The 26809-nt window shown below is 48.0% G+C and overlaps 1 protein-coding gene and 2 long non-coding RNA genes across 4 annotated transcripts in view; 2 read left to right on the top strand and 1 right to left on the bottom strand.

Moving 5' to 3' along the window:
- Positions 1 to 11711, top strand: part of SYT16 (synaptotagmin 16) — a 43748-nt gene extending 32037 nt beyond the window's left edge. The window contains exon 5 of the mRNA XM_025151358.2: positions 4824 to 11711. Within this exon, the coding sequence (XP_025007126.2) occupies positions 4824 to 5137 (314 nt within the window). The 3' untranslated portion in view covers positions 5138 to 11711. The remainder of the gene's footprint in view (positions 1 to 4823) is intronic.
- A 7628-nt stretch (positions 11712 to 19339) lies between these two features.
- Positions 19340 to 22978, bottom strand: LOC121111012. Its single transcript, XR_005860337.2, has 3 exons — positions 22604 to 22978; positions 21341 to 21790; positions 19340 to 21251 (listed from the first exon to the last, which is right to left on the bottom strand). It is a non-coding gene; the product is annotated as an uncharacterized LOC121111012 (long non-coding RNA).
- On the top strand, positions 22926 to 24331 carry LOC121111011. 2 transcript variants are annotated; one of them, XR_005860335.2, is made up of 3 exons: positions 22926 to 22981; positions 23736 to 23852; positions 23940 to 24331. It is a non-coding gene; the product is annotated as an uncharacterized LOC121111011 (long non-coding RNA). The 2 variants fall into 2 exon arrangements; XR_005860336.2 differs by having other exon boundaries at positions 22926 to 22995.
- The last annotated feature ends 2478 nt before the right edge of the window (positions 24332 to 26809 follow it).

Below are 26809 nucleotides of genomic sequence, written 5' to 3'. Positions count from 1 at the left end.
ATCACCAAGGGCTGGAGCTTGGAGGCTGTCTGGAAGCAGCTTTTCTTCCTGAGAGACCTTGCTTGCAGGGAGCCCTACCTCCTGCCCCTCTGCAGCCCCTCCCCTTGCACCAAACAAGCCATTTATGCTGGCAATTCCCTTCCAGGGAGCAGTGTTCTCCTTTCTGCTGCCTTTTACATGAAAGGTGTTGCTAGTTCCCCAGTGACTCATGCATTGCAAGGAAGGCTGCCAGATCCTCATGCGGGAGAGCTGCCAGCGACGGCAGAGCAGACCTGAGTGGCAGAGACTCAGTGGGAATGGGGAAAGAAATCTGGCTCCTCAGCAACGTAGTAGGCAGATCTCAGTGCTTGTATAGTAAATAGAGTAGGCCACAAGCTGCCTCTGGCCTAATGTAGATATTTACAGTGTGAGGCTGGGGAGGAAAGATGGAGTTTAACTCTCCTCCATGCTCTTTCCTGGTACAGCTGCAGCGACCCAGGCTCAGTGGTCTCTGCCCCAGCGTGATATCATGGGGAGGTAAGGGCATGCACTAATGGAGAGAGCCTTCTGGGACAGGTCAGTGGGAGCTAGTGGAGATACTTGTGCAGACCCCTCTACTCAGCACAGAGTATCATAGAATTGAAGACTATTCTGAGCTGGAAGGGATCCCTTCCCTTGCTCCCAATCCCTTGCTCCACACAGGGCCATGCAAAATCCAAACCCTGTGTCTGAGAGCGTTGTCCAAATGCTCCTTGAACTCTGGCAGCTTGAGGTTGTGACTGCATATTAGTCTGGATTGCAGTATGCTGTCACGGTTATACTGGTTCTGGAAATGAGTTAGCTTGCCTGGAGTGAGGCTGGGAGAGTCCTTACTGCTCTGCATGGGGTATACCCTGCAGTCCACAGTCTGAGAGGTCAGGAGGCTTTGGTTGTTTATTTTCTTTCTAAATATAAATTCAGGCAGGGAGTCGGACCCTTTCATACCGCAGTGTTTTTGTTCCCGGGTCAGTGTTATTAATAATGGTGGAGCTTAGGATAAGTGAAAGCAGAGCTCGCACTGTGCTCCGTGCTCCAAAAACAGGAGCATATAAATTATAGTTGATTATTCCCCTGAGTTGTCATTATCGGTTAGTTCCCTTGGAAGGATGATGACAGAAATGGGTCATTAGAAGAATCACGGATAAACTGATTGCCTTTGCAGATGAGCTCTCAAGAGGTGTTTTATGGTTGGGGCGCTGTTGATGGAGACAGAGCAGTCTGCATGAGAAGATGTTTGGCCAAATCTCTGGAGTAATATGCAGCGCCAGCCCAAAATGTGTCTGGCTTCTTGCAGCACTCCTTAATTCAGTGCTTTTCACTCTGGTATTAAATGCAGAGGCACTGATATTTTGTGCACGTGATCACTGTTCAGTTCACTCATCCCAGGGATGAAAGACGACTTGAAAGTAAAAATGATCCATAGCAAGAACTTCCTCAGGTGGATGTGGTGCTAAAATTGGTCTTGGCAGAATTCAGCTTTGTTCCTGCTTCTTTGTAGACTTTCGTTGCAATCTCATCCACTCCCAGCTATTAAGAGGTCTGGCTCTTTCTGTCAGTGAGATAGGTGCCTGAAGAGAAGGCAAGCTCTTTGGTATTTTAAAGGAAGCCTGATGTCTCTTCTCCTTTTGTGCATGACAGAGGTGACGTGAAAGTAAATATACTGAAGAGTGTAAAGTGCTGAGATACCACAGTAATGAGGCCATTACTGAATCTGAGCATGTAATTAGATGGAAAATGTTTGCCTTCATAATGAATAGATGCTCTCACACATACATTCCTCAACAAATTGGCAGATTCATGCTTGCTCTAGTTCCTCTAATCTCACCATGTGTCCAGGAACGGATTTTCTTTGGCAAAGCCAACCGAAGGGGAAAGCTTTCCAACTCAGAGGACCAAAGTGGACCACAAGGAGAGCTAGAAAGTGTTTTCTAATGAGGCACCTAAGAAGGTGCTGAAAGGAGCACAATGCAATGAGGGCAAGTGAACTACAATCTTAAAATGTAGTTAGTGAAGCAGAATATCAGCTCTGCTTCATATGTACCAGCAGAGCGAATTTCACATGCTAAATATATTATCCACACCTACTCCTTTATTTCTGTTCAGGCTAGCTCAGTTCTTTCGGCTGGTAATATACACCCAGTGGAATAAATCTGAGAAGAGTTAGCAGCCTGATGTTGTCTCTTGCAATGGTTTTGCTCTTGTGTTTACATGAGAATGAGTAAGGCTCCTGGTATTAGCTCTGCACAGAGCTTATCCTCCTTCCAGCTTGCGTGTTCTCACCTTATCCATATGGTAAGTGTAGAAGACCTGCACTGATTCTGTGCAGAGGGGATCTTTCTGCAGAATTATGTAGCAGAATTTGACATGTATTAAGCCTAACTTTCTGTTTTTGTTTGGTTTAAGTCATCAGATCTGCAGTGCTCGGTTGTCTTTAAAACTAGTTCTGTTACTCTCTGCTTGCAAAAGTTGAGGCCTCAGGCAGGGGTGTGGATCCTAGAATTCAGCTGCAAGGAACCAATCTATTCTTTACCTGGAAAATTAACTGGGGCATTCTGGAACAGCATCCTGTGAGATTTAAGCTGTGGTGCTTGCTTTTATGTCAAAACGTACATCATCCCTAGTAGCCACACTGCCTACTAGATAGCTGCTGAACGATGCCATATGTCTCTTTGGCAGAATTGACTGTAACTTGGTTGACTCTGTAGGGGTCTGCTGAAATGTTTGTGCCTGAAGTTAGGTGTGATGAATCCCACCTGAGCTGTCAGTGCTGGCAGTAAGAACGGAGGCTGATAGAAAGGTTTACTGAAATTCCCTTACCCTTAAAAAAGCAGTTCTCAGGGGGTGGTGGGGAAAGGGGTGTGACACCAAGGATGTAGCTACAGCAAAATGGAGACATTGGGCAGGGAGCAGAGAGGGTCTCATCTCCATGACTTCCTGTGTCTCAGCGCTCTCCTCTCTTACATGCCAGCCGCAGTGAGCCTCTTCAGCTTTCTGCCTGCACATGGGATTGGTTTGGAAAATGTACTGAAATTATGTAAGTGTGAGATTTCAATTTTTAAAGGAAATGCATTTTGAAATTTGAACGGGGAATTGTCCTACTTTGCTGCTTGCTTGTGTTGAAAAATGTCTGGCTGAATTTTTAGCTATTTTGAAATTCCCCCCTCACAAATAAGAGTGAATGGAATAGAGAGGAAAAAGAAAACACAGCCCTCTACTCCCCATTTATCTTTAATAGTGCAAAGTGGTGACATCTCTACAAGTACTGCGAGACATGGTGTCTGGTAGTTAGCTTGCTTGGTTTCACACTGAGTTGGGTTAGAGCAGAGAGTTCTCTCTTGCAGGTGTTGTTTCTGATGGATCTGAGGTTGTTAGAAAATTTAATCCCTCAGCGTCACCAAAATTGAATATTACTGCGGGAATTAGTCCACCTCTCAGTGAAGCACCTCTTAGTGAAGCAGCTCTTTCCTTCCCAGCTCCAATCAGCAAACTATCACACGTCAGAGCTCTGCTTTCCTGTCTAATGAGTAGGTCTTTGTTGGCAAGATCTACTCATCTCCAGTGTTATGCTGGGAGCCAAATTGGCACCGCTAGCTAATGATTGGACTGAACTTTCTCCACAGAAACTCAATAGCTGTACAGCTGTGCATGCTCACAATTTGCTCCTCGATTGTCAGCCTCCTGACAGCTTTTTCAGTGGAACAGTTTGAGGAGCGGAGAGCCCTGCTTTGGAGACACAGAAGTGTTTTCACACCTGAAGTGTAATTTCACACCTTGTGTCGCTCATCAGATAAGTGCGTAAAATAGCACATCAGACGGGAACACAAGAGGATAGACATGCTGTAGACAAGAGACCGTAGCTTGTTATTTATTTCCTATCTTCAGCACACTCTGAAATAATAATCACTTGCAGAAACCCGGGCACAGATTTGCAGAGAGGTTAGGAGAGGAGTTTTTCTTGCCAAGCGATCTGCTACCACCGATTGCAGAGCAAGGTGGAAGATCGCACTGAGCTGGGTCTGTGGAGCAGAGGGAGCACAGAGCTCTGTCTGGGACCACAGCATTAGCCAGCACGTACCAGACATGGGATCATTAGCACAGGAGGCAGCAAGAGTTTTAAGGGTGAATTTATGGAAATATTGAATTAGACCATGCCTTCCCTATATCTACTTATCATTTTTACTCTTTGCATTCACTCAAGTAATGAATAAAATTGACCTTAAGACCAAAAAAAATAAGATGAAAATTTGGAACAGGTTTTGAAACCATCATGCGAGATGAAATCATTTCACTCCCTCTTTTTTGGGACCGTTTTTGTGTGCTGTTTCAAATACGAGGTCAGAGAGGCTTTTTTTTTTTTTCCAAAGGAAAGTGATGAAGGGGCAAGTGCAGCCAAGGGCAGCCCTGGTAAGACAGCTCCCAAGCTTTGTTGTGAGAGAGAGGAATGGAAGGTGCAGACACACCGTTTGACATGGAGAATCCAGGGAGATGCTCATAGATTCAGTTAGCCTTAGGTTTCCTGGATTTGAGAACCAGTTCTCCTGTTTTTTTTTTTTTCCAAGAGCATAGGTTTGAAACACACATTTGCTTCCTTCCTTTCTTCTCCCCAGCTGGACATAAGGAAGCCCAAGGGTTGCTCTCATCTACTGCTCTTCGTCCCATGGATGAAGGAAATAGGTCCAATCCTCATCTTATATGCAGTGCAAAGCTGTTCCACGTGGAGTTTTTTGGGTGATTTTTGACTACTTGGGGCTTTCATGTAGTCTGTTAACTGTGCCAAATGTTTTATTTCCTGTGTTTTGTCCTAGACACCTATGGAAAGCTTTGCCTGCTCAACTCTGTGGGCCAGGAGATGTCTCGCTGCAAGACCTCCATCCGTCGAGGGCAGCCCAACCCTGTCTACAAGGAAACTTTCATCTTCCAGGTTGCCCTCTTCCAGCTCTCCGATGTCACACTAATGATCTCCATATACAACAAACGCAGCATGAAGCGCAAAGAGATGATCGGCTGGATCTCCATGGGGCAGAACAGCAGCGGAGAAGAAGAGCAAAGTCATTGGCAGGAGATGAAGGAGTCAAAGGGGCTGCAGGTCTGCAGGTGGCACACATTGCTGGAGTCCTAATGGTAACCAGGGCAGCCTGTAGATCCTGGGACCATGGGCTGTCTTCCATCGTTCTCAGTCAGCAGGAAGCAGCTGTCCCATGCCAAGCACTGTGCTCTGACAGGTCATGTACTCTTTAACCTGACTTTCCAGTATCATCTGTCAGGCGTTAGAAGTGACAAGGCCTGGGAAGCAAGTTTAGTTCTTGTCTTTCCAGGTTGCCCTGCGTTTTCCACATCCTAATTACTAGCCCTAGGAAAAGCAAGGGCAAACCTACAATATCCTCCCTTTGCTCCTCATCTTGCTCATTTTATCATATGTCTAATCATGACAGTTTGATGCTGTTTTCTTCTGGAGTAAATTCTCTGATCCCTCCCTTATTTATATTAATGAAGTTTGCAAATATTCTTGACATGCAGATAGCTCACAGATAGGCTAAACTGCATGCAGATCACATTTTCTCTCTTTTATTATCTTATTTTTGAAGTCCTAGAAATGAACATTTGGTACCACTATAGACTGGATTTTTCAGGCAGCATGGGAAAGCACTGTTGAATTCTCTGTCAGCTTTAAAGTGCCTCGGCGTTATTACTGTTTCTTATACTAACTGATAGTGTTTATTTGGACTTGATACTGCCAGTATTCTTAATCAGGCATCCTGTGCACTTGTTAGCCTGTATTGCCACAGAGATTGCATGAGGGATAAGTAATAGCAGTTTCATATTGTGACTATACAATGCATGTTTGGATGCTTACTTGAAGTTCAAGGCTTCTGTCATCGTGAATACCAAAAAACAAAGACCAGAACAAGCTGCACGTCCACCTTTGTGCCTGAATCACTCTTTTCTGCATCACTGTTTTGATTACGTGTCATTTTGTTCTGTAAAAGCAAGTTTCACTCAGAAAAGCATTTCTGTGAGCATTATACAGAAAAGCTTTTGATCCATGATTTCTCCGTTGTTCAGTTAAGCACAACTCAAATTTGCTGAGGGCTCTTGTTCAAATGGGCTATCTGTAGCATCTTCGGGGACTGGAAAGAGAACCATTTTTGGCATGTTGAGCAGTAAAGAATGCCAGACCAAGTCACCTCATCTTTGGGACAGTCTCTCCTACCAGAACAGGTGAAATAGGATCCAAGGACCACTCCTAGAGGAGGACCTTGCAGGGAGCAGACTCACTGGATTACGTGATGGCACTTTTATGTAGTTACTTTTCAGACTGCTTTGTTGTTTTCCATTTTAATCACTTTTCCCATCTCCATGAGTTAAAGTTGTAGAGTCAGTGGCTAGGGAAGAAGTCTTCATCTGCTTGACTATTGAACATTGAGCTCTCATTAGCTGCTGGAAAACTGCGTGTGACACAGCAGAGGATGTGGATTCTCTTGGGCAGTGATGGTATGTAGACAGAAAGGTGCCAAGATATTCACATACCATCAGCTGCCTGATTTTAATTCCCTGAGCTCTTTAGAAGAGGATCAGTGTTTCTTCATCCCTTCTGATGATAGGATAGAAATATTATGCTGGAAAGGTTTCTCTGCTCTGAATCACCTCATGTTTTGTTTCTGTCATTTACCAGTCTGGAACCAAATTCCATCTCTTGCACCGCAGCTGTCTCCTTCCATTCAGTGGTGCTGTGCAAGTTTCAGCACTGGCTGTTTAACCAAAATTGAGCCTGAGCGCTGGTTTGCATCACACTCAGGCTAGTGATCACCCACTGAGCAGTGGTGTGGTAGATGCAGGTTATCACTTGGTGTCACACACACAGGCTTTGTCTGTCCTCACGTGGCAGCCCAACAAGTGAGGATAATCTTACCGAGAAGAATTTCTGGAGTGGGTGAGACAAACCCTACAGGTCATGGCTTTGTATGTTCTTACCTGCCTGGGCATTGTTTTCCAGTGAGACTGTCCTATGCAGGAGGATTGTCCTCCACTGCCTAGATAAGCTGGCACGATACCTGCTTTGCACTACTGGTGCTTTGTATCTCAAATTAGGATCTAACCTGAATACAACTGCATTTTTGACTGCACTGTTAATTCTGCTGTGTTGCCAGTAGGATAGATAACAAGCATCTGAGTGGTAATAAGCAAACCAGTCGAAGTGTGGCTTTTTTTTACCTTATATTTGTCTTCTGGAAGAAGTACAGAAAACAGACCAAATCAAAAGGTGCATTTGCTGATTTCAGTTGTTTTCCAATTTCTGCATTTGTTCCTGAACTGCATGAAATGTATATACAAGTGTTTATAAGTAATTTTATTATCTGAGATGTGTATAATAAACTTGTTCAGATTCTCTTAGTATCTTCTTGAACCTATAACGTGTTGCTTATGCTTAATTTAATGATTAGCTAAGGGAAAAGTATAAATTGGTAGCATGTTTCACAAGTGAACTGAAGATAACCCTGATTTATAACTGTGTGATTAAAAAGAATTATTGGAAAGGCTAGTTTTAAAAAGCAATGAAGTGAACTAATTTTGGGCTTGCATGCTGTTTTCATATCTAGATCTTTTCTGAAGATGCAGCACAAACTGAATTGAATGTTAAAGTATATTTCCACTATGGAATATTAGGAGGCAGAGGAAAGCAAGAAACATCAGCATACATAGTCTGTTAGTATCTGAGCACATGTTAAAACGTTGTTCTCAGATGGAAGCAGCTTCATGCATCATTGCAATAACATTTTGGCCTGATGTTTTACAAGGGAAAAGTGGAGGGAAGGAGAAAGGGATGAGGTGAGGGGGAGCATTGTTTGGAGCTGCTGCTAAACCTGTTGGCACATCCATGCCTTGAGCAGTACATCTGCAAAGTTCATTAAATTCCTACTGAAGCACAGAGGAATTTATGAATCTTGGGATGAACGGTGTTGGGGGTGCTCATGTTTGCTAGCTGTATTTCAGGACTTTTGTTGGTTTTCTGGTTTGTTTTTCTTGACAGTGTTGACTATCTGTGAAATGAAGAAGGCTTAGCTGCAGCTCCCCTTGATTTCAGAGCTCCCATAATTCTTTTCATAGACAGATTGAATTAGTTATTGCTAACATTGACACAGGCTGGCCTTGTGCTCCTGGTCTTTCTCATGTAAATACCACTGCCCTTTCAGTCACTGCTGTAACCCCTTGTTTCCTTTAGAAGTGGCTGAGAAGTCTGAATTTCCAGGCATGCTTCCATTCCTTGGGAATCCTGCCTCACACTTACTTCTACATAGGCGATGGCCACTGGAGATGGGCCTTGTGCCCCTCTGGCCTCCATGCCCGTGTGTGCTGTGCTGGGGCTCCTGTGGGGCTCCAGGAGGGGAGCAGGGCCATGGGGTGGGCAGCTGACCTGCTTCTGGGAATGCGTGGGTGCTTGCATGGCCTGACTATGCAGGTATTTCTGCGTAGTGCAGAATAATGCACATTTTCTAAGATAATTTATCTCCTTTGACACCACTGTCTAGAATCCCCGAAGAGGTTATTTGAATTTTCTTCTCTAGGGGGAAAAAAGCTCCAAAACCACAAAACCGTTGTGTGGGAAGGAGCTAACTGCACTGGCTTAAGCCCAGAATGCTGTGGGCAAAGTGCTCTGGATCCATCTCTATCTTGAGCAGAGTCACTCAGCTAGCTGCAGTCTGTTCCTTCCTTGGTCTCTCTCCAGCAGCACATCCCTGTCCCGCTAGGCTCTCTGCTGTTATTTTATTTCTTGTTTTTAATGTGTATTGACAACAGAACAGAGTGATCTCACCACGTTTGTATTCTCTGCAATAACGCCGACTTTCAGCTGATGCCCACAGAACCGAGTACCTCTTTTAGCCCACTGTGCTGCAGCAACAGCTGACTGACGTGCCTGTTTGCGAAGGCTTTCTCTGGACTGTCTGCAGCACGATTTGGTTAGTTTGGGTTTCCGTTCTACCACAGGCTTTGATTACTCAGGCCCTGCTGTGCAGTGCTCCATCACAGGGTGATGTGGCTGTGTGGTTCCTGGGGGCATGGAAGGCAATGGGTGGAGATAGGGAGCCTGCTTTGGCAGGGGGTTGGACTGGATGATGCCCAGAGGTCCCTTTCAACCCCCACGGTTCTGGTATTGTGTGAGGTAATTTGGTATTTTTAGTGGCTGCAGAGCCTGTGGAGTTACTTGGTGCTTTACATAATTGATTGATCTACAGTCATGGACGTCTTAAGATGTTCTTAGACTCACAGAACCGAAGGCTGCCAGCTGCTATTGATCATCTCCAGCACAAAGCCCAAGGTGGCTGCTTGGCAGAGGAGGCCATTCCTCTGGCGGCTGCTCACTTCTCCTTCAGCTGAAGCTGATGCTGGCCTTGGAGCTCACATGCCCACAAAGGTTTCCTCACACCCCTGTTTATCATCATCTTTAATCTGTACAATCACCACACTTCATCTCTCTACCTCTCAGCTGCTTTCTGTCTTTCACACAAAATGGGGACATAAAGGCTGAGCGAGGCCGCGTGGCCTTGTCCTGAGGTGCTTGCCACCAAGGCCTCCACGCTTATGGAGTGGGAATGGTGCTGGCTGGGTTGTGATGCTTTAATGTTTACAAGGTTGTGACACCTGTTCAGCCCTGTGTGGACAGAGCTAAGGGTGGAGGAAACAGCCTCTTCTGTTCGGTTCCTCCTGGGTTTTTGTTTTTTTTTGTGTGTGTGTGTTCTGTAAAAGGACAGCAGAGCCTGAAGAAATTAGCATGCAGGAGCATTCGCTTTCCATTTAAAATGTACTGAGTGTGATGTTTGCAACTATGGTTTGAGGGGAAGAGAAAGCAGCCAGGGTTTGTAGAAGAGCTCGCTCTTTGAGGGAGGCAGGATTTTCCCTGCAGCGAGAGCTACCCACCGGAACGTTCTCCTACCTCAGGCAGTGATGCTGGCATCCGGCTGATCTTCTTCAGTGATAAATGCAGCCAGAAGCTGACAGGTCTTGCAGCTTGGAACGAAATACAGGATAACTAATGTGGGCTTTTATTGGGAAGCTGGTGCAGATTTAACAGGCGGTTGTGCAAGGAGTGAAAACCCCCAGTGGTGGTTAGGATGGTGGTGGAGAGGAAAGGCCGAGTGCTCGCATTGCTGCTGAGCTGTGGCTTTGCTGTTTCCCTTGTTTCCCACCTCAGTTCCTTAGTTCCAGAACTGCTGAAGGCATACAGCACTTTCTTATTTTTTTTCCTACTTTTTTTTTTCTCCCCAGCACAGAGTGAGCTCGTGCCTTCCCGCAGCCTACACTGTAGGTCTTAAGAAATGAATGTGTAAATATTTTGTCTCTCACAGCAGCCCAAGGTCATCTTTCTGGAACAGCAAACAGGCACAGAATCCAAAGAAGATCAGTCCGTCATGTGAGTAAGGTTAGCATCTGCACTTACAAATGACAAAGGCTATTAATCCTCATGCTGTAATCCCCAAGCTGTTTGCCAGCTGGCAGCAGGAAGATGTTCCTGCTCAGCCCACACAGCTATCCATGTTTTTTCACCTTTATGAAGCAGATATAGGTCAATGCTGTAGCCTGGATAAAGAACTTGGTAGGCACCATTCATCTTTTCTGGTGTTTCAATCCCTCTCTTCTCCATGCAAACCACCTGCCTGGACTGGGGTGCAGCAGGAATGCTGCAGGCTTCCTCCCCTTCAGAACAGGAGGCTGAAGGTCAGGTTATTTCCCCTGTGCTCCCACATGGGAGGAAGGATCAGGTAATACCCAGCAGTTGGGTACGGCAGGTAAAAGTTCTGGGGACCAGCGGGGAATTTGTCTCCTGCCTGCCATGGGGACATACCCAACCACAATTCTACTGCTGGTGAGGTGGGAGGAAGGCTGCCTGTTTTCCTCATCCCAGTTGTTTTGTTAACACTTTGCAGGTGCTTTTGCTTCAAACCATCTCCCATCCCTTCTTTAATATCTGCAGAGATCCACTCCTAGTCAGGGCCATGCCTGGCAGCAATATCTTCTGTTCATGGTGCTCTGGACAAAGCCTGTTCTCCAGTCTCTTGCTGTCACTGTGTGGCATCTTAAGGGCAGGGTTCCCAGTTAAACCAGTCCCACCTCCTTCCCATTAGCACAGCTGTGGGTTTTGTCTTGCTGGGCTCTGTTCTCTTCTGTGACACTTTCCCAGCAGAGTTTGGCCTTCTGTTTATCATGAAGAGTAAATGAAGTATTCATTTGGTTGACTTAGCATTTAAATACCACGTGGCATTTATACATGTGTATATAAAAATGTTTTTTAGGTATTGTGCCCCCAAGGCCTTTGCATGCAGCACGGTTCGATGTATATCTGACTGTTGATTTAAGCATACTGTACTAAAGTTGTTTTTTAGTGCACGTTGGCTTCTTTCCCTCCTGGAACAATGCACCATTTCTGGCAGGGTCAGATTTTATGTCTTGCTGTTGCATTTCCAGCTGGGTGCATTCTCCCACACATCCCAGGACATGGGATAGCACCTCATGTCCACAGCAAGGCCTGTGGGGCTTGAATTTCTTGCTCAGTTATAAATACGTTTATAGAAGGAAAATTGTTCATACTCTGAATGTTATACAAAACAAATTCATATCCCCTTTTCACTTCTGTAAAGGTTCAAAGATGGCACTGAAAAATTGTACCTTCTATGTAGCTAATAAAGGACTGGAACTGACTGGTGTGGCAATTGGAATGGTATCAGCATCGTTTCACTTGCTACATGTGGTTGAAAGAGAGGAGCTGAAGTGCAAAACTGATGTAAAAAAGGGATGAAAAAATACAATGAAAAGATGTTTGGATATTCAACAGGAAGAGTGATATGGGTTTATTCTTAGCTTTTCATTTACTTGACAATGAAACATTTTTATTCTACTTAAGTGTTAACGTGCATGATCATACAATATATTGCCTCTCGCTAATTATATGCTGTGTTAGGAATGCTAATGTCTCAATGATATCTGGCTGGGAAAAAAGAAAAAAAGCATTAAACCCAGCTTCTGTAGAATTCTGGGCTGAAATTACCCCCCCACACACACACATACAACCATCCACACCTTAGAAACAGTCTTATTTTGTTTCAGTGAGCAGGTTTTTATCAATAAAATAGAAGCAGATGGCTCATGTAGACATGCAAAACCAGCGTGTCTTCCTTTGTGTTCTTATTGTGGCAGAATCGAGTGAATATGCATCTAGGAGAGGTGGACGTGTTTTGTCCAGAACAAAGATGCAGGTGGCCAGTGCATAATGCATAACTGGGGGGAATGGGAATTATCCCCCCCTCTCCATCCCCGTCTGTCTGCACGTTGCCTCTCCCATGAGGGCTGCTCTTGGTTATCTGTCTCATCAATGTGTGTTGTGTCATCAACGTGTGCTTGGTCCCTTGGGCTGGGGAGCTGACACCGGGCTAATGCAAGGCCAAGCACATCCCAGCAGCAGTGAGGGTCATGTCCCTTTCTAATGGCCGCTTGGCTTGCTCGTGCCTTTGACCGTGATGTGCTAGTGTGTAGTACACTTCCATCAGGTAGCCGTTGTAACCCAAGCCCACGTTGAAGCAGGAAAAGACAAAAGCCAAAAGAATAATTGAAAAGTGGTGATTTTGAGCTGTGAGTGTTCAGAGCACTGAGAGAGCAGCGATGTACCAATATGGGGAGCCAGGATTTCTGAATCCCTTCTGGGATCCGCAGGGCTGGCTCTCCAGTACGCCTCTGGTACCAATCTTTGATGCAAACTGAGTTTTGTTGCTGTGCTGAGGACTGGTGTTGTTGGGGTGGCTGAGCTCACTGCGTTCCCCATCCATTTTTTTCCTGAAATGCATTTAAAATTCATGCTGCCATCTCCCATCCTCAGTTCCTCAGCAAACTCCACATTTTGTTTTGCCTTGTTTTGCTTTGTTTTATTCCCATTACTCTGTTCTCCCTCCAGCTGCATTTTAATTCCTTGCTCAGAGCTGCTTCACTCCTTGGCGGAGCACCAAGTGCTGTTTTGCCAAGTTATCCCTCATGTCATCCCGGCTTTGGCCAGGTGGAAAAGTCACATTTTGAATGTCGTGAAACTAAGTTTTGAATTTCAACGAAGGAGTGATAGAATTTTTCATGAGAGGGTGAAAGCATTCCCACGTCTCAATCAGCCCAATTTAGGCTGGAGGAGCTGAGCTGTCTGCCATCTGTCTCCTCGCCAGTCTCTCCCCCACCATCCCTGTTTTTGAGCAGTTTGGCCAATTTCAATCTCATACGAAAGAAGGGTAGATGGCTCAAAGACAGTTATGCTTCTAGAAATTGTGTTACCTGGCAGAGGAGCACTCGCAGAGAGGTGGAAAGGGACAAGTTTGACAGCTCGAGGTCAGCCGGTGCAATGGTGAGCTGCCTCCTGGGGATGCGATGGAATTTGGGTGTTGGTGTTGGGGTGCTTGGTTGGAAGAAAGAGCACAAATGGATAGGAGAACAGGCTGCGTTTGTTCTGCTGCTCCCCAGCTGCCTGCTGAAGTCTCACTGTTGATCTTTTTAAGTGTAAACAGGTCAATAGAACAAAACAAACCCTTAACACGTTCTCACATACCAACAAGTTTTCTGGCACGATGAATTGCAAGATGGAGCAGAAAAGCAGAGTTCTTGGACATTGTGGGAGCTGCTCGCCCAGGTGGGCAGTGATGGGCCAACATCTGGGAACACCTCAGCCAAATGGGCCAGGCCAGGGATGGAAATTGGTCCGGGACACAACTCACATCTCTGGCTGCTCTGTGTTCAAATGTGCATTTCAGGTACCTCTCATCTTTATCCAATGCCCTCTGCCCACCTGGAAGTGATTTTTGCCATTATGTCAGTGGGTCCCTTTGGCTGTGTTGAGAAATACAGCACTTGTGGAGGTCTGGGAGCACTGGTGCTCCTATGCACCCATCTTTTCAATGTTTGGTGCTTCAACTCAGAAGGGCACATTAATTTAATTCACATGTCTTTAATGATTGGCTTGAGGAGATGTAACTGTTGTGAGATGAAGGAGCTGATTTTTTTCTAATTCTACTTGGCAGTTACAGTAAAGTTAGTGGTAATGTTCTGGTTTTTTTTTTTTTTTTTTTTTTCATATTCCCAATTGCTCGAAACCATTTTAAAATACATGTTTATTATTGTATTATAGCACTAACTATGCTAGGCTATCCTGCTTTTCAAATTCTTAAAAGAAAAACAAAACAAAAAAAAACACCCCAAAACCAACAACATCCTACTCTTCTGTTGTCTGCCTGACCAGGTTTTATCTTGTGCAGTACGCATTTGAAGTCTTATCTTTTCAAATAATATCACTGTCAATAGAGACTTTGGTCCCAGTTCACAGTTCTGTTTAATTTCCATTGCACAAAAACAACATGTGCTTCGGCTGGGCAGCAACTCCCAGCCAGGCATCCCTGGCAGATGGGAAAACTCTTCCCATGGGAGGGGAGGGCATGGATCATGTCTCCATGACAATAGATGGGGTGGGATGGGGTGGGGTGGGATGGGATGCAGTGCAATGCAGTGCAACGCAGTGCAATGGATGCAGTGTGATGGAGTGGGGTGGGATGAGGTGGGGGTGGGATGGAACGTCTGCTGCACATCTTCCTTCAGTTCGCATGGCCAAGTGTTCAGATCACTTACTGCAGTGGAAAGCAGAATTTAGGTCTGCACGTGCCAACATGCAGGGAGTTGATGCCCCCATGTCAGTGCAGTGAGCCTGCTAGCTGCACTGTATGCTTACCAGCACATCAGTGTGACTGCTCCGGTCTGCTTCTCCTGCTGCAGCTCCAGTGGCTCAAAGAGGGGCTCCCAGGCTGGAGCTCCCAAGCTGGAACACTTATCCCAAGCATTTGGATCGTCCAATTTCACACAAACCCTGTCTTTAGCTGGGGAGCTGAATGCACACCTGGTGGGAAGGGAATGAGATAGAAAGGCTCAAGGTGCCTTGAAGAAGGCAGCAAGCTTTGGATTTTGGAAGAATTTGCTCCAGGCTTCTCAGGGGATGGAAATATTTCCTGGAGCCAGCTGGGGGAAGATTAGATGACCTTATGGCTGTAAATTATTGCCAGCTAATAATTCCCACTCGTGCGCTGACAGGAGAGGGGAAGAGGTGTCTTTGCAGCAGAAAATTGTGTTGAATGTTAAAAAACCCAGTACAATAAATCTCAGGAACATTGGAGTAGCGCATCCTTCGTTCATTCAGCTCCTGGATGCAGAGTACGTGCCACTGTGTCTTCCTTTTCTATCTCCATATCCAGAAGAGAGATTACTGTATTAATTATGACATCTTTGTGAAGAGCTGAAGCGTTGCTCAAGTCCTCTGTTCAACAGCGGAGAAATGTCAGATTCATCTCACAGTAAATTTAAAATTACACCAACCTGAACTATCGCTACTGGCAGCATAATAATAAGGCAGGTAATCAAAATCAATTAAATTCCAGTGCCTTCCTTTTGTCCCAGAAAATTCAAATCTGAGATTAGTTTGAGTTCATTTGACTTTTCAATAAAAGAAGTGGAACTTCTGAGGCAGTTTGCAATAGGTACGTGGCTGGGTCTGCTCTTCAGCTGCACGGACCAGAGGAGGCATGTGCAGGCACATGCATGGTGGTGCGTGCTTAGTGCCCAATACAGCCGGATGCTCTGGTTGGGTATTAGGAAAGAATTCTCTGAAGGAGTGGTGATGCAGTGGCACAGCTGCCCAGGGAGTGGTGGGGTCACTGTACCTGGAGGCATTAAAGAACCATGGAGGTGTGGCACTGAAGGACGTGGGCAGTGGGCATGGAGGGGGTGGGCTGGGGTTGGGCTTGGTAATCTCAGAGGTCTGTTCTACCTTTATCATTCTGTGACTCTGTGAGAAGGAGTAACTGGTCTGAAGCTGCTGTGTTGATGTTTGAAAACTGGGACTTGGGCCTGCCAAGAGCCAGTGCTGTAAAATTTGGATGAGGTATTGATCAGGTGAGTGCCAAATGAAGAGTTTCCACCATGTAAGAGGGAAGAGGACCAAGCCTGATGCATTCTGCTCTATGGGACCTTCCTGCAGACCTCGGAGCAACAAGCAGGAGGGGATCTCCATGTATCCTACCAGCAATAACACCCCCAGGCATGATGTGCCCAGGGCCCCTATCTTCCAGATCACTGGAGACAGCGAGTTGTCCAGGATCTTCAGCTTGTGGCCAGAATAGATGTGTTCCCATAACACCTTGCCTTGATTTAGCACTGGCAAACCTTCCATAGTAGAGATGGAGCATGAGATGGAGAGAACTGCCACCCAGACAGGGTGGCTGTGGCATGAGCTCTTGGGAGCAATGGTGGCATCCACAGTAGTTGTATGTATTGTATGAGGAGGTTTTCTCTTGGGGAAGGATGCTGCAGAGAGCCCAAGCTGCTGAGCTGATGAAAACCAATGTCGTTCCATTAACTTTGTTGTAGCTACTGACACTGACGTGTTTTTCCAAAAGCTTTTCCCAAGTCAGGGATGGCTCACGTCTTGCAAGGGAAAGCCCTACATACTGCTGTACGGGAGAAACTGACATATATATGCATATGTATATATTAATCTCCTCTTTGCCATTATCTGCATATAGAGTTTGGGTCTTTGGAAAAGGAATTGCCCTTTGCACACACTGACTTATGCATGTAAAATGTTATGTACTCTTTTTAAACTTTTCCTGAGCCTTGCTGGCAGGACCCATGGTAATGAGGATAACAAGAGCTTGATGTCCTATCTGAGCAGAAATACCTGTGTTGCCCCATGCCTCACTGAGCTGCTGTTCGAGCTGTTTTTCCATGTGGCATCTCTTCAGGAAGCAATTCCTATTTCTGCCCGTGGGATTTCAGGGTGCTATGGTGCCTCACTGGGGTCAGTGGTATATGTGCCCCCAGCCAGGGCACTCTAATGGAGTGTGGGAAATACTCAAGGAATGGTAAGTGTGCCCAGAGGGGAACGTGGGCATGGGGTGAGACCGCAGATGAATGTGACCCAGAGGGAGAGCAGACTGTAAGTATGCATTACCAGCAGTCCCCAGTCAGACCCACCACTCCCTCCCTTCTGGGCACTGAGTTGGGTTTATCCCAGTCTCAGCGTCTCCCTGTGCTTGGGCAGCTACCTGGCATCCTTTCCCCTGCAGCTGCTGCTCCATTCTATACCCCCTTCAACTTGCCCATATGGGACATAAGCTATCCTCTCCACCTGCAAGGCATGAAGAAGGGCTGACCCCTCCTAGCTATGACGTTTCACTTCCCCATCCTTTGCCCTGCTGCAATGTCCCTGGCAGCAACTCATCCCCTTTCCAGCTCTGAGCTGTGGCACACTGCATCCCAGCAAGCCACAGTGTGTGTGTCTCATCCTCCCCATCCTATCGTGTCCAATCCCATCCTATTCCACCCATCCCAACTCATTCCATCCCGTTCCATCCCACCTCGTTCCATCCCAACCCATTCCATCCTGTTCCACTCCATCTCCCGTCCCGTCCTATTTTGTCCTGTCCCATCCTCCCCGTCCTATCCTCCCGTCCCGTCCCGTCCCGCCCTGCCCATCTCATCCCGTCCTATCTTGTCTCGTCCCGTCCCTTCCAGCCCTTCCCATCCCACCATGGAGCATCCATTCTCCTGCCGGGACCTCCCCTCCCTCCCCGCCGCCTCGAGTAGCGCCAGTGATGGGGAGAGCGTCACCGTCTCCTAGCAACGCGCCTAGCAACGCTCCTAGCAACCGGGCAACATCTGCTCCCGCTGGACCAATCCGTGCCGGGCACATCTGGGCGCCCACCTCCGCGGGCTGCAGCCGGGCGGTGATGCGCTCCTCAGTGGCTGCAGGGACCCGCAGGAGCTGCCACCAGTGCCACCACCTCCAGCGGCAGCCAGCAGCTCGGAGCGGCCGGGAAAGGACGAAGGACGGGAGCAGCTCTCCCTCCAGAGCCGGGGATCGCCGGGTGAGTGCCGCAGGGCTGAGGGTGCTTGCGGACAGCGAGTCGGAGAGCGCGGCGTTTACTGGCCGAGCTGCGGGCGGCTGCTGGCACGGAGGGAGTTTTGTATGTGCGAGCTGCCGGCTTTGCAGTGCGGTGGAAGAGGGCACGGAGCCGAGCCGGGTGCAGCGCTGGTCCTGCAGGGCTACGGGCTGAGCACCGAGGTGCTGCTCCGTCTGCTGTCTTCCTATGGGCAAACTCTGCAAAGTAAGCAGAGCTACTTTCTGTTGCCTGTTTGCTAAGTGCCATCCTCAGGGATGAGACAGCCACCTAAATATAGATGTGTTCTAGCTGCGAGACTCGCACGCACACACAAATAAGCTCTGTTTTCCTCTATCTTTCACAGCGTTTAGATCTGTTTTTTTTTCATACGTGGACATAGGCAGTATGAGCATCTCTGCACATAGAGGTGCAGAGCTGGGTCTGCACACATGGATCTGCTGATGTTTCTCAGCCCCCAAAGGCACGTCGCCCTGGGGACCCTTGAGATGGTGAACATGGGCACATGCACAGTGCAGTCATCCTGTGACACAGAACCCCTAATCTGACTTTTCCCAGAGCTGTGTTACTCTGCAGGCAGTGCAGGGTGGGGAGGGGGGCTGTGTGATGGGAAAAATGGATGCTGCTGCTCCAAACGATGCTGTGGTTTCAGTAGTATCCCTTCCTTTAGCTTTCTTGTGAGGCTGACGAGCTGATGGGGAAAGCAGCGCACAGTTCCATGAGGTTGTGCTCAGGCTGCAGTCGTGTTCTGGCTCAGCAAACTTCCGGGTGTTCCGAGGAGCTGTGTGTGCAGCATTCACTCTGGGAGCATTACAGCCGTACTGCCGAGAGGCTGACGTGGTTTTTCCTCACATTCTGGTTTATGTCTGAAAGGCTGTCCGGGAAGCGAGGGCGAAGTCGGGGAGTTTGGAAAAGACGGTCTAAGTGGTCTCTCCAACCTTAACGATTCTATGAGTTGGATGTGACACCAGAACACTGTTCTTCCTCTTTTCTCCTCTCGTGCTCGTCCCACTGCTGCCACCTGACCCATGTCCCCCGTTGGTCCCCCCACAGGTGACGTTCTGCGGGGCCGTGCTGCCAGCAATGCTCGCTGAGCCCGTGCGAGGAGATCTCACCGGGACTGCTGGCATCATCCCAGAGAGACCCTTTGCAGACTGACTCCACATCCTCAGGTAACTGCCACGTTTGCCAACTGCTGCTAACCGGGCTTTGGAGTGAGGGAAATTTCTACTGAAGGGGGACTGAGATGGAGATAGGATGTCATTCTGTTTCTTTGCTGCATCTGTCTGAGCTTTATCCGTTCCCTTGGTCAGAGGGATGGAGGCAGCGGGGCTGCAGGGAAAGGGAGCAGAGCAACCATCCCATCACCATGTCTCTGTTTTCATGCACTCATGAGAGCTATCCTGATGCCTGTGTCTTGCACACAGGCATGCCCACAGATGAACTAGGGAGATTTATAAAGCAATTAGAAGCCCCAGAAGAAGGCAGTTTTAAAGTGCAAAGCCACAGCTCCAGCCAGTAGCAAGGCTGCTACCTTCCCTCGGATAATCAAGGGGGATTTCTGTGCCCAGGTGGGGAGTGGGAGATCCATCCCTACCCTCTGCAATTGTCAGTCCACGTGAAACCCATGGGCTTCACAGTGTTTCCCATTCACATGTTCTCTGCCCGTGTTTTGGTGGTTTGTGTTACTAACTGGACCTGAGGCTGCTTGTCCTGAGAAATGCAGCAGTGTGATGTGAAATCAGAGCAGGGTTTCAGCTGAGCACTCTGTGATTGCAGTGTGGCTGAGGTTAGAGGCAGGGGAATTCATCACTGCAGTTTGATGGCAGCTGCAAGGACGCAGCAGTATCTCCAGCCATGTCAAAGTCATATCTCCTGCTGATAATAAATACCCATCTCTGCATGCTCAGAAGCATTGGGTTTTCTATTTGTGCATGCAGGAGATGCTCAGAGGTACTCTCCATCTCAGCCAGCTCTCTTGCACTTCCACCCCCTTGTGCTGTGGTAGGAAGCTCCATGGGGCACCGGCACATTTTAGGTGTGCGGTGCTGTTGGCTCCAGCTCACCCAATGAGCCCCCGAGTTTCCCCTGCAGCCGTCTGCAGTGATGCACTGAGAGCAGCAGCTGCTCCAGCCCCAGCACTGCAGCACTGCACTGCAGGGACATGTCCTCTTCCCCAGAAAAGGTGGGAAAAACAGAGGCACCCAGAGCAGCTCTCTGTACAACCTGCAGACCCGGGGCTGGCAGTCCCCTTTCCATTGCCTGAGGTGGGAAAGCACAGTCTTTGCTTTCTCTCAGCTGCTCAGTCATTTACTAAACCCCCTATCTGGGCTGACCTGCAGCCCTCCTGGGACCATCAGCTCTAATTCATACTGTGGAGAGGCTCTATCTCTGTGTGATGGGGGACCCTGGGGCAGGTGAAGACTATTTTGTGCCATTTGCAGCTTGATCGTGAAGTTGCCATGCTATAAATCAATTTCCATTTCAATTTAGATAAGATAACCCTCTGCCCAAACATGCCTAATAACTCTGTGGGTCCACGCAGCGCTGTAATTATTCCCAGAGCAAGGAGTAGGAACGGGCATGTATTTGAAAGTACAGTTAAAGACCCCATGAAGCTGTGCTGGGGAGATCCGGGAGGCAGCAGCCTCCATCCCCTCAGTGCCACACATGGGATTTATGCTCCCAACTTCCATTAGCGCTAATGGCAGCGGGAGCCGCTGCGCTGCTGTGTGCATTCCGAGCAGCCGGGCTTGGCCGGGAGGGGAGGGCAAACTTCGCACTCAGGATCCACCGCTCCATCCCTGGGGGGAAGGTTGGCCCCGTGCCTGGGATTGTGGTGAGGCGTTGAAAAAATGTAATGTGATTAAGATGTATCTGTCTCCAAGGCTGGCTGAGGCGGAGGCAGTGACTCATACCACCTTGCTGTAGCTGTCAAAACACTTGGCTGGCGAGAATAGCCTTCCTCACAAAAAAGCACTGATTCAATATGTTTATATTTAAACAAAACACGAAGGGTCTGATTCACTGCCGCATTACTACCACCGTGCGTGCCTGCAGCTCGGCCAGGCAGTCCGCACTGACTTTCAGGAGTCCTGCAGGGCTGGAGCCACTGAGCTTTGCTGACAGCCAGCACCGAGCAGCTTGTGTCTGCTCTGCTCTTGGTCTTTGAGGAGCTTTGTGCTTGCAGGTGGGAATGTGTCCTTTTAAAATCAGCCTTGCAGCCCAGTGGTGGGGACAGGGCAATGGGATGGAGCCAGCTGCAGGAAACTTCATGGAATCACGGAAAAACTGAAGTTGGAAAAGACCTCTAAGATGCCCAAGTCCAACCCCAACCCACGTGCACTATGCCCACTGACCGTGTTCCTTTGTGCCACATCTCCATGGTTCTTGAACACAGCCTCTTCCTGTCCATCTGGCATGGCCACTCCAAGCAGTTTGCCAGTCCTTCTTCAGGACCGTTTGTCCTTAGGGCCAATGGTGTCCCAGTTGTCATCCTCCATTTCAAGGGAGATGGAGAAGAGATGGAGGGCTGAGTGGTGATGCTCTGCATGCCCTGGGTTTCTGTCCTGCCTCTGCTCATGTTCTGCATGCAGAGCACACAGGCTGTGCTTTCAGCCTTTTCAGTGGAAGCCATCAGGGAGCGAGTTTTATAACTTAGGAGCTTGTTTTGAAGGAGAACAACTAGCCCCTGGTTGGCTCAGCCTGCACTCCAGGTTTGGCTCTACTCCCATCCCCAGTGGAGCCATGGGAAGGAACATCACTTCATCTTTCATACCTCTGTCCTCTTCAGATAAGTCTGAGGAAAACTGTAATCATAGAATCATTAAGGTTGGAAAAGACCTCCAAGGTCACCCAGTCCAGCCAATCACCAATATTTCCCCACTAGACCATGTCCCTTTGTACCATGTCTACATATTTCTTGAGCACCTCCAGGGACAGTGACTCCACCATCTCCCTAGACAGCCTGTTCCAGTGCCTGGACTCTCTTTCAGAGAAGAAACTTTTCCTAATATCCAACCTGAAACCCCCCAGCACAACTTGAGGCTGGTTCTCATTCTATCGATAGTTATGCAGGGGAAGAGGCCGACCTCCACCTCGCCACAACCTCCTTTCAGGTCACTGTAGAGAGCTATAAGGTCTCCCCTGAGTCCTTGTGATGTTCTCCTATCCCACAGCACTGGGAGCATAAATGCTCTTCTGCCTGTGTTCAGATAACACAGTAGGGAGGTTTTAACCTAGGAGAAGCAGTATCAGAGTAGTTAAATGCCCAGGGTGCTCTGTCTCCAGTGTAATTCAAATGTAGGATAAAACCTGCCAGCAGTGAAGGCTGTGCATTTGGACCACTTTTTGCAGCTGCCTGGGGCTGGCAGTGCTGCAAAGACCATAGCTATGCCCTGGCTCCTGAGAGCTGTGTGCAGTGGTCCAGGTTGACTGAAACATGGCATTGTCCTATTGCAAGGAGGGACAGTCCCTTTCTGAGTCCTTTTTTTGTGAGAACAATGCTGGATCCCAGAGCAGGGCTGCACCACTTGGCTCCAGACAGGCCATTAATCCACCAGCCAAAGGATTTCCGCCCAGGTTTGTAATGTCCTTTATGGCAAACCTCCATCCTCACTAACCTGAAGTTCAGCGAGAAAACACAGGAAGAGTCTTCTATAAGGATTTGTCCTCTTTGGGCACCTCCTATGGGTTTTCGTGTGGAAGGAGGAAGGCAGAGCACATCACTCCCGCCTACCAGGGAAGGAGAGGTGCCCCCAGTCCCTGCAGGATTGGTGTTAATGTCCTTTCACTCCCACCTGCAGCTCAGAGAGCGTGGTGGGATCCTTCCAGCACCACGAGCTCTCTCCTGTCTGTGCGGTGCATTTGGCTCTGTTACCACAGGAGAGATTCTGCATTCCAGAACCAAGTCCTTTATTGCCCCAGAAAGCCAAGGTTTTATGCACCTCTGTAAGGGCATCTCAGTTTGGAGAAGGAAGCGTGAGCTCCAAGAGCTGACTGTGAGTGACTCCAGGTGGTTACTTTCTGTGGACTTTAAAATTCACCATTAATAACCCTCCGAAAAATAGCACCTTTGAAAGCAAACTGCAGAAACTTCTTTTTAACAGAGAGAGTTTTGTCCACGATGATGTCAACCCCAAACACATGTACCTCCTGCCTAATGAACTGGAAACCAAAACCCAGTCTGCGTTCTGTCGGGTGTTCACCAGAAGAAAAGTTATGGTGTGGTATCACCACAGTGACGTAGCACTGTGACACCTCTGGTAGAGAGGAGCAGCTGGGAGCAGCCAGCGGGACCCCCCAGGGCTCTGCGCTCCCTTCCCCTCGCAGAAGGGCTGAGCATCGAGCAGGCTCCGCGCTCTCGGTGGTATCCAGCGAGCAGCAGCAGCGCATAGAGGCCGGGCTGCCATGGGACCACACCACCACCTAGCGAGAGCTCGCTGCAAGGATGGCCAGCAGCACCCGGAGCTGGGCTCGGGTCACCACCTACCGTGGTCCGGTGGGCCGTCACCAGTCAGGGTACTGATGGCAGCAGCTCCAGTACGGGTGGTCACTGCTCCGGAGCATGGGTTGGGTTGGAAGGGACCTTACAGCCCACCCAGATCCAACCACTGCTGAGGGCTGGTTCCCAGCCACCAGCTCAGACTGCCCAGGGCCCCTCCATGGCCTTGGGCACCTGCAGGGATGGGGCGCACACAGAATGGAGTTTCCTCCTTACATCTAACCTGAATCTCCTCTCTTAATTTGGCACAGAGCTGATCTGATTGGGGCCTACCAAATCCATTAACGACGTCGAAAGTAGCCTACTTTAAGAGAAAATATGCAGAAGAAGAACATCTACATCAGGATTACCATGAGTATTGTCCAAAAGTGAGTAGCTTTCTCCTTCCAGCTCCCATCCTCCCTCGGTTCCATCCCTCCCTACTAAAGACCCGTGTGATGCTCTTTGCTCCCCAGCACCTGATACTCCCTGAGGACCGGACTTGTATTCTAAAACTTTCTCTCCAGAAACTCCGATTCCTGGAAGATCCCGAAGCCTATCTCCGTAGGTCGGTGTTAATTAACAATCTGTTGAGGAAGATTCACCTAGAGACAGAGAGGGAGAGCTATGAGTACTTTAAGGAGGCTCCGTGCTATAGGACTGCTTACTCTGACTCACGAAAACGGCTGAAGTTTATGGTACACGAGTGCTGTTCCCAGTCGCTCTATTATGAAGAGCTGCATTCGTATCGCATTGTGCCTTATTCTGCAGAGAACGCCGTTTATGGGATGGGCTACACAAGCAGCCACCTGGAGCAAAATTCTCAATTGCTTATTTATAAAATGAATTAAAGTAGCTGTTAGACCCACTGATGTTTGTTTCTGAATGCTTTAACTGCTTGCTGAGGCGTTAGGATGAGGCACTGATTGCAGAGATGCCCATGGTGAGGTGGGAGCAGAGCTTGGACTCAACAGCTTGGGGTGAGTTGGGTGCTTCGGGCACCACTCCACAGCCCCACTATTAACGAATTGGCCACGAAGCACTGTGCACACGCAGGGCGGGTGTGATGCTCAGGGCCTCACCCACGTGCAATGTGTTGTGTGGAAGCAAAGCCACGTTGCAGTTCTCTGTGTGTAGATACAGACATTGGGAATCACTTTGCTGTTCAGTTGTGCCACCCTGAGCAGAAAGGGAGCTCCAGGTAGCGGAGCAGTCGGGCAGCCAGGAGCCAGGTGCCAGTTACTTACTGTAAAGGGACAGATAGGAAGTTTCTCTGAGGAAATGCTTTGTACATGAAGGAGCCAGTGCCAAAGGAATGGCCTTTGTTTAGGATGGTCAGAGACTAACTTGCTTGCTACTTAAACTCTAATGAGATTTGCAAGGTTATTACTATTATTTTTAGAATAATTGCATTCACCTTTTTACTTACATTATCTCTTAGCTGGTATCTACTTTGCTATTCTAGTACAGAATTGAATGGCTCACAGGACAGATGGTTTCTTTGTCCTGTTGCCGTGTTCCCTTAGCTTCATTCGGGCTGTTTCTCCCATACCTTCCTGCATGCTGACCTTCTGTTTGGCAAGGGGTTCACACTGGTGCTAGGAAATAATAGGTAATCATTGATTTTGACATGGAAAGGCAGAAAAACAGTGGTAACTCCTCTGGATGGAGAATGAATGTATGTGACAGACGAGAGTAGAACTTCAGAGGTACTCCTAATGAAGCTACTCAGTGTTGGTAATGGTGTTTCAGGTGAAGTGAAATCATAGGACCATAGAATGGCTTGGGTTGGAAGGGACCTCAAGGATCATAAGTTCCAACACCCATCTTGGCAGAGTTGCCAGCTGCTACGTCAAGTACTTGATCAGATTGCCCAGGGCCCCATCCAACAAAAATGTCTGATTTCAACCTGGGAATAAACCTCAGGATATGTAAATATATATTTCATGAGCTGTGGATTGACATGAGAGCTGTTCAGCAAATTGGTGACTACGAGTGGGAGGTTTTATAGCTGCCAAAGCTATATCATGAAAATACCAAAGAGTAAAATAAGGGAAGAGATGATGCTCCAGCAAAAGCAATGATTGCACTATAACCTGGGGAAATGTGATGAATGAGCTGTGATGTATCGGTGACTGATACACCTGTGTCTCAGAAGCTAGGACTGCTGAACTAATACACCAACAGCCCAAACCTGTCCTATAGAGCTGCAGAACTATTGTGGGGAGTCTGGCCTTGCCTGGCAGGCTGTCACCCCTGCCTCTTTAGAGCAAAGCAAATAGCAGAGCACCCTCAGCTGGAGGCAGATTCATGCTGAAGAACAGAATTTGTTTTTACTTTTGGAAGTCTTTTCTCATGCAGATGTGGCTGAAGCTATTTCTGAAATACAAAGAAATACCATTGCTTGACCAGGCTGTGCTCAGTGTAGGGTTACAGGAGGAACCTCAGAGCATCTCAGCTGCAACATTGCAGCTTCTGGGCATGTGTTCACAGCACAGGACAAAGGAGAGAGGGCAGGAGCAGGAGATGCAAGGAGTAACGTGAACTCCTGCCCCATCAGTGCAGGTTTAGAGGACAGAAAGCAGCAGCAAGGCACAGTTTATTAGTGCAAAACAACAGCTTATTTCAAGAGAAGGATAACCTGCAAAGCAGGGAGCGTGAGCAGCACAGGTATTGTGGGAAGGCTAGGGATGGGGCACTGCAGGCAGAGGCAGTGGCAAGTGCCTGTGCCCAGGAGGGCATTGGGGGCACAGTGTGCGGTGTGGTTGTTCAGTCAGTGTGATTCTTCTGCTCTAAACTGACCCGGTTTATGCACTTTTTTTGCTCTTTTTTGTCTGTTTTTGCCTGAACTCACAGCAATGCAGCAGCTACACCGAATGCTAGGGTGCTTTTCCCCTCTGATCTGCTCTGTTACACTCAGAGGATTGTCCTGGCCTGAAAAATGAAACGTCTTACATCAAATAAAAATTGCTGCAGTGGCATGAATGCTCAGCAGGATTAAGGCCTTTAACCTCACCTGAAAAAAACCATTATCTCACCATCTCACAAATGACAATTCCCTCCTCTACTTAACAGGCAGTTACATTCCTGCCTACTGCCAGCTCCTCTGACAGAGCACGGTGTGCTCAGGTGGTAGCACAGGCAAAAACTGGGATCAGACAACAAAACCACTTGGGCACCTGTGAAAGAGGGTAACACTTTACTCATGTTTTCTCCTCTTGAACAAAAAAATGTTGTCTGATATTATTACTTCTTAAATTTCTACTTGCTCCGGAAGATGTTACAGCTCTTTCTTCCTAGAAAGTTATGGCTGGCTTTGATTTGAAATTGAGTTACAGGTCCACAA

The sequence above is a fragment of the Gallus gallus genome, chromosome 5 (genome assembly GCF_016699485.2).
Source record: "Gallus gallus isolate bGalGal1 chromosome 5, bGalGal1.mat.broiler.GRCg7b, whole genome shotgun sequence".
Lineage (NCBI taxonomy): Eukaryota > Metazoa > Chordata > Aves > Galliformes > Phasianidae > Gallus > Gallus gallus.
Note: the sequence above shows the minus strand (reverse complement) of the source record. Positions and strands in the feature narration are given on the sequence as shown.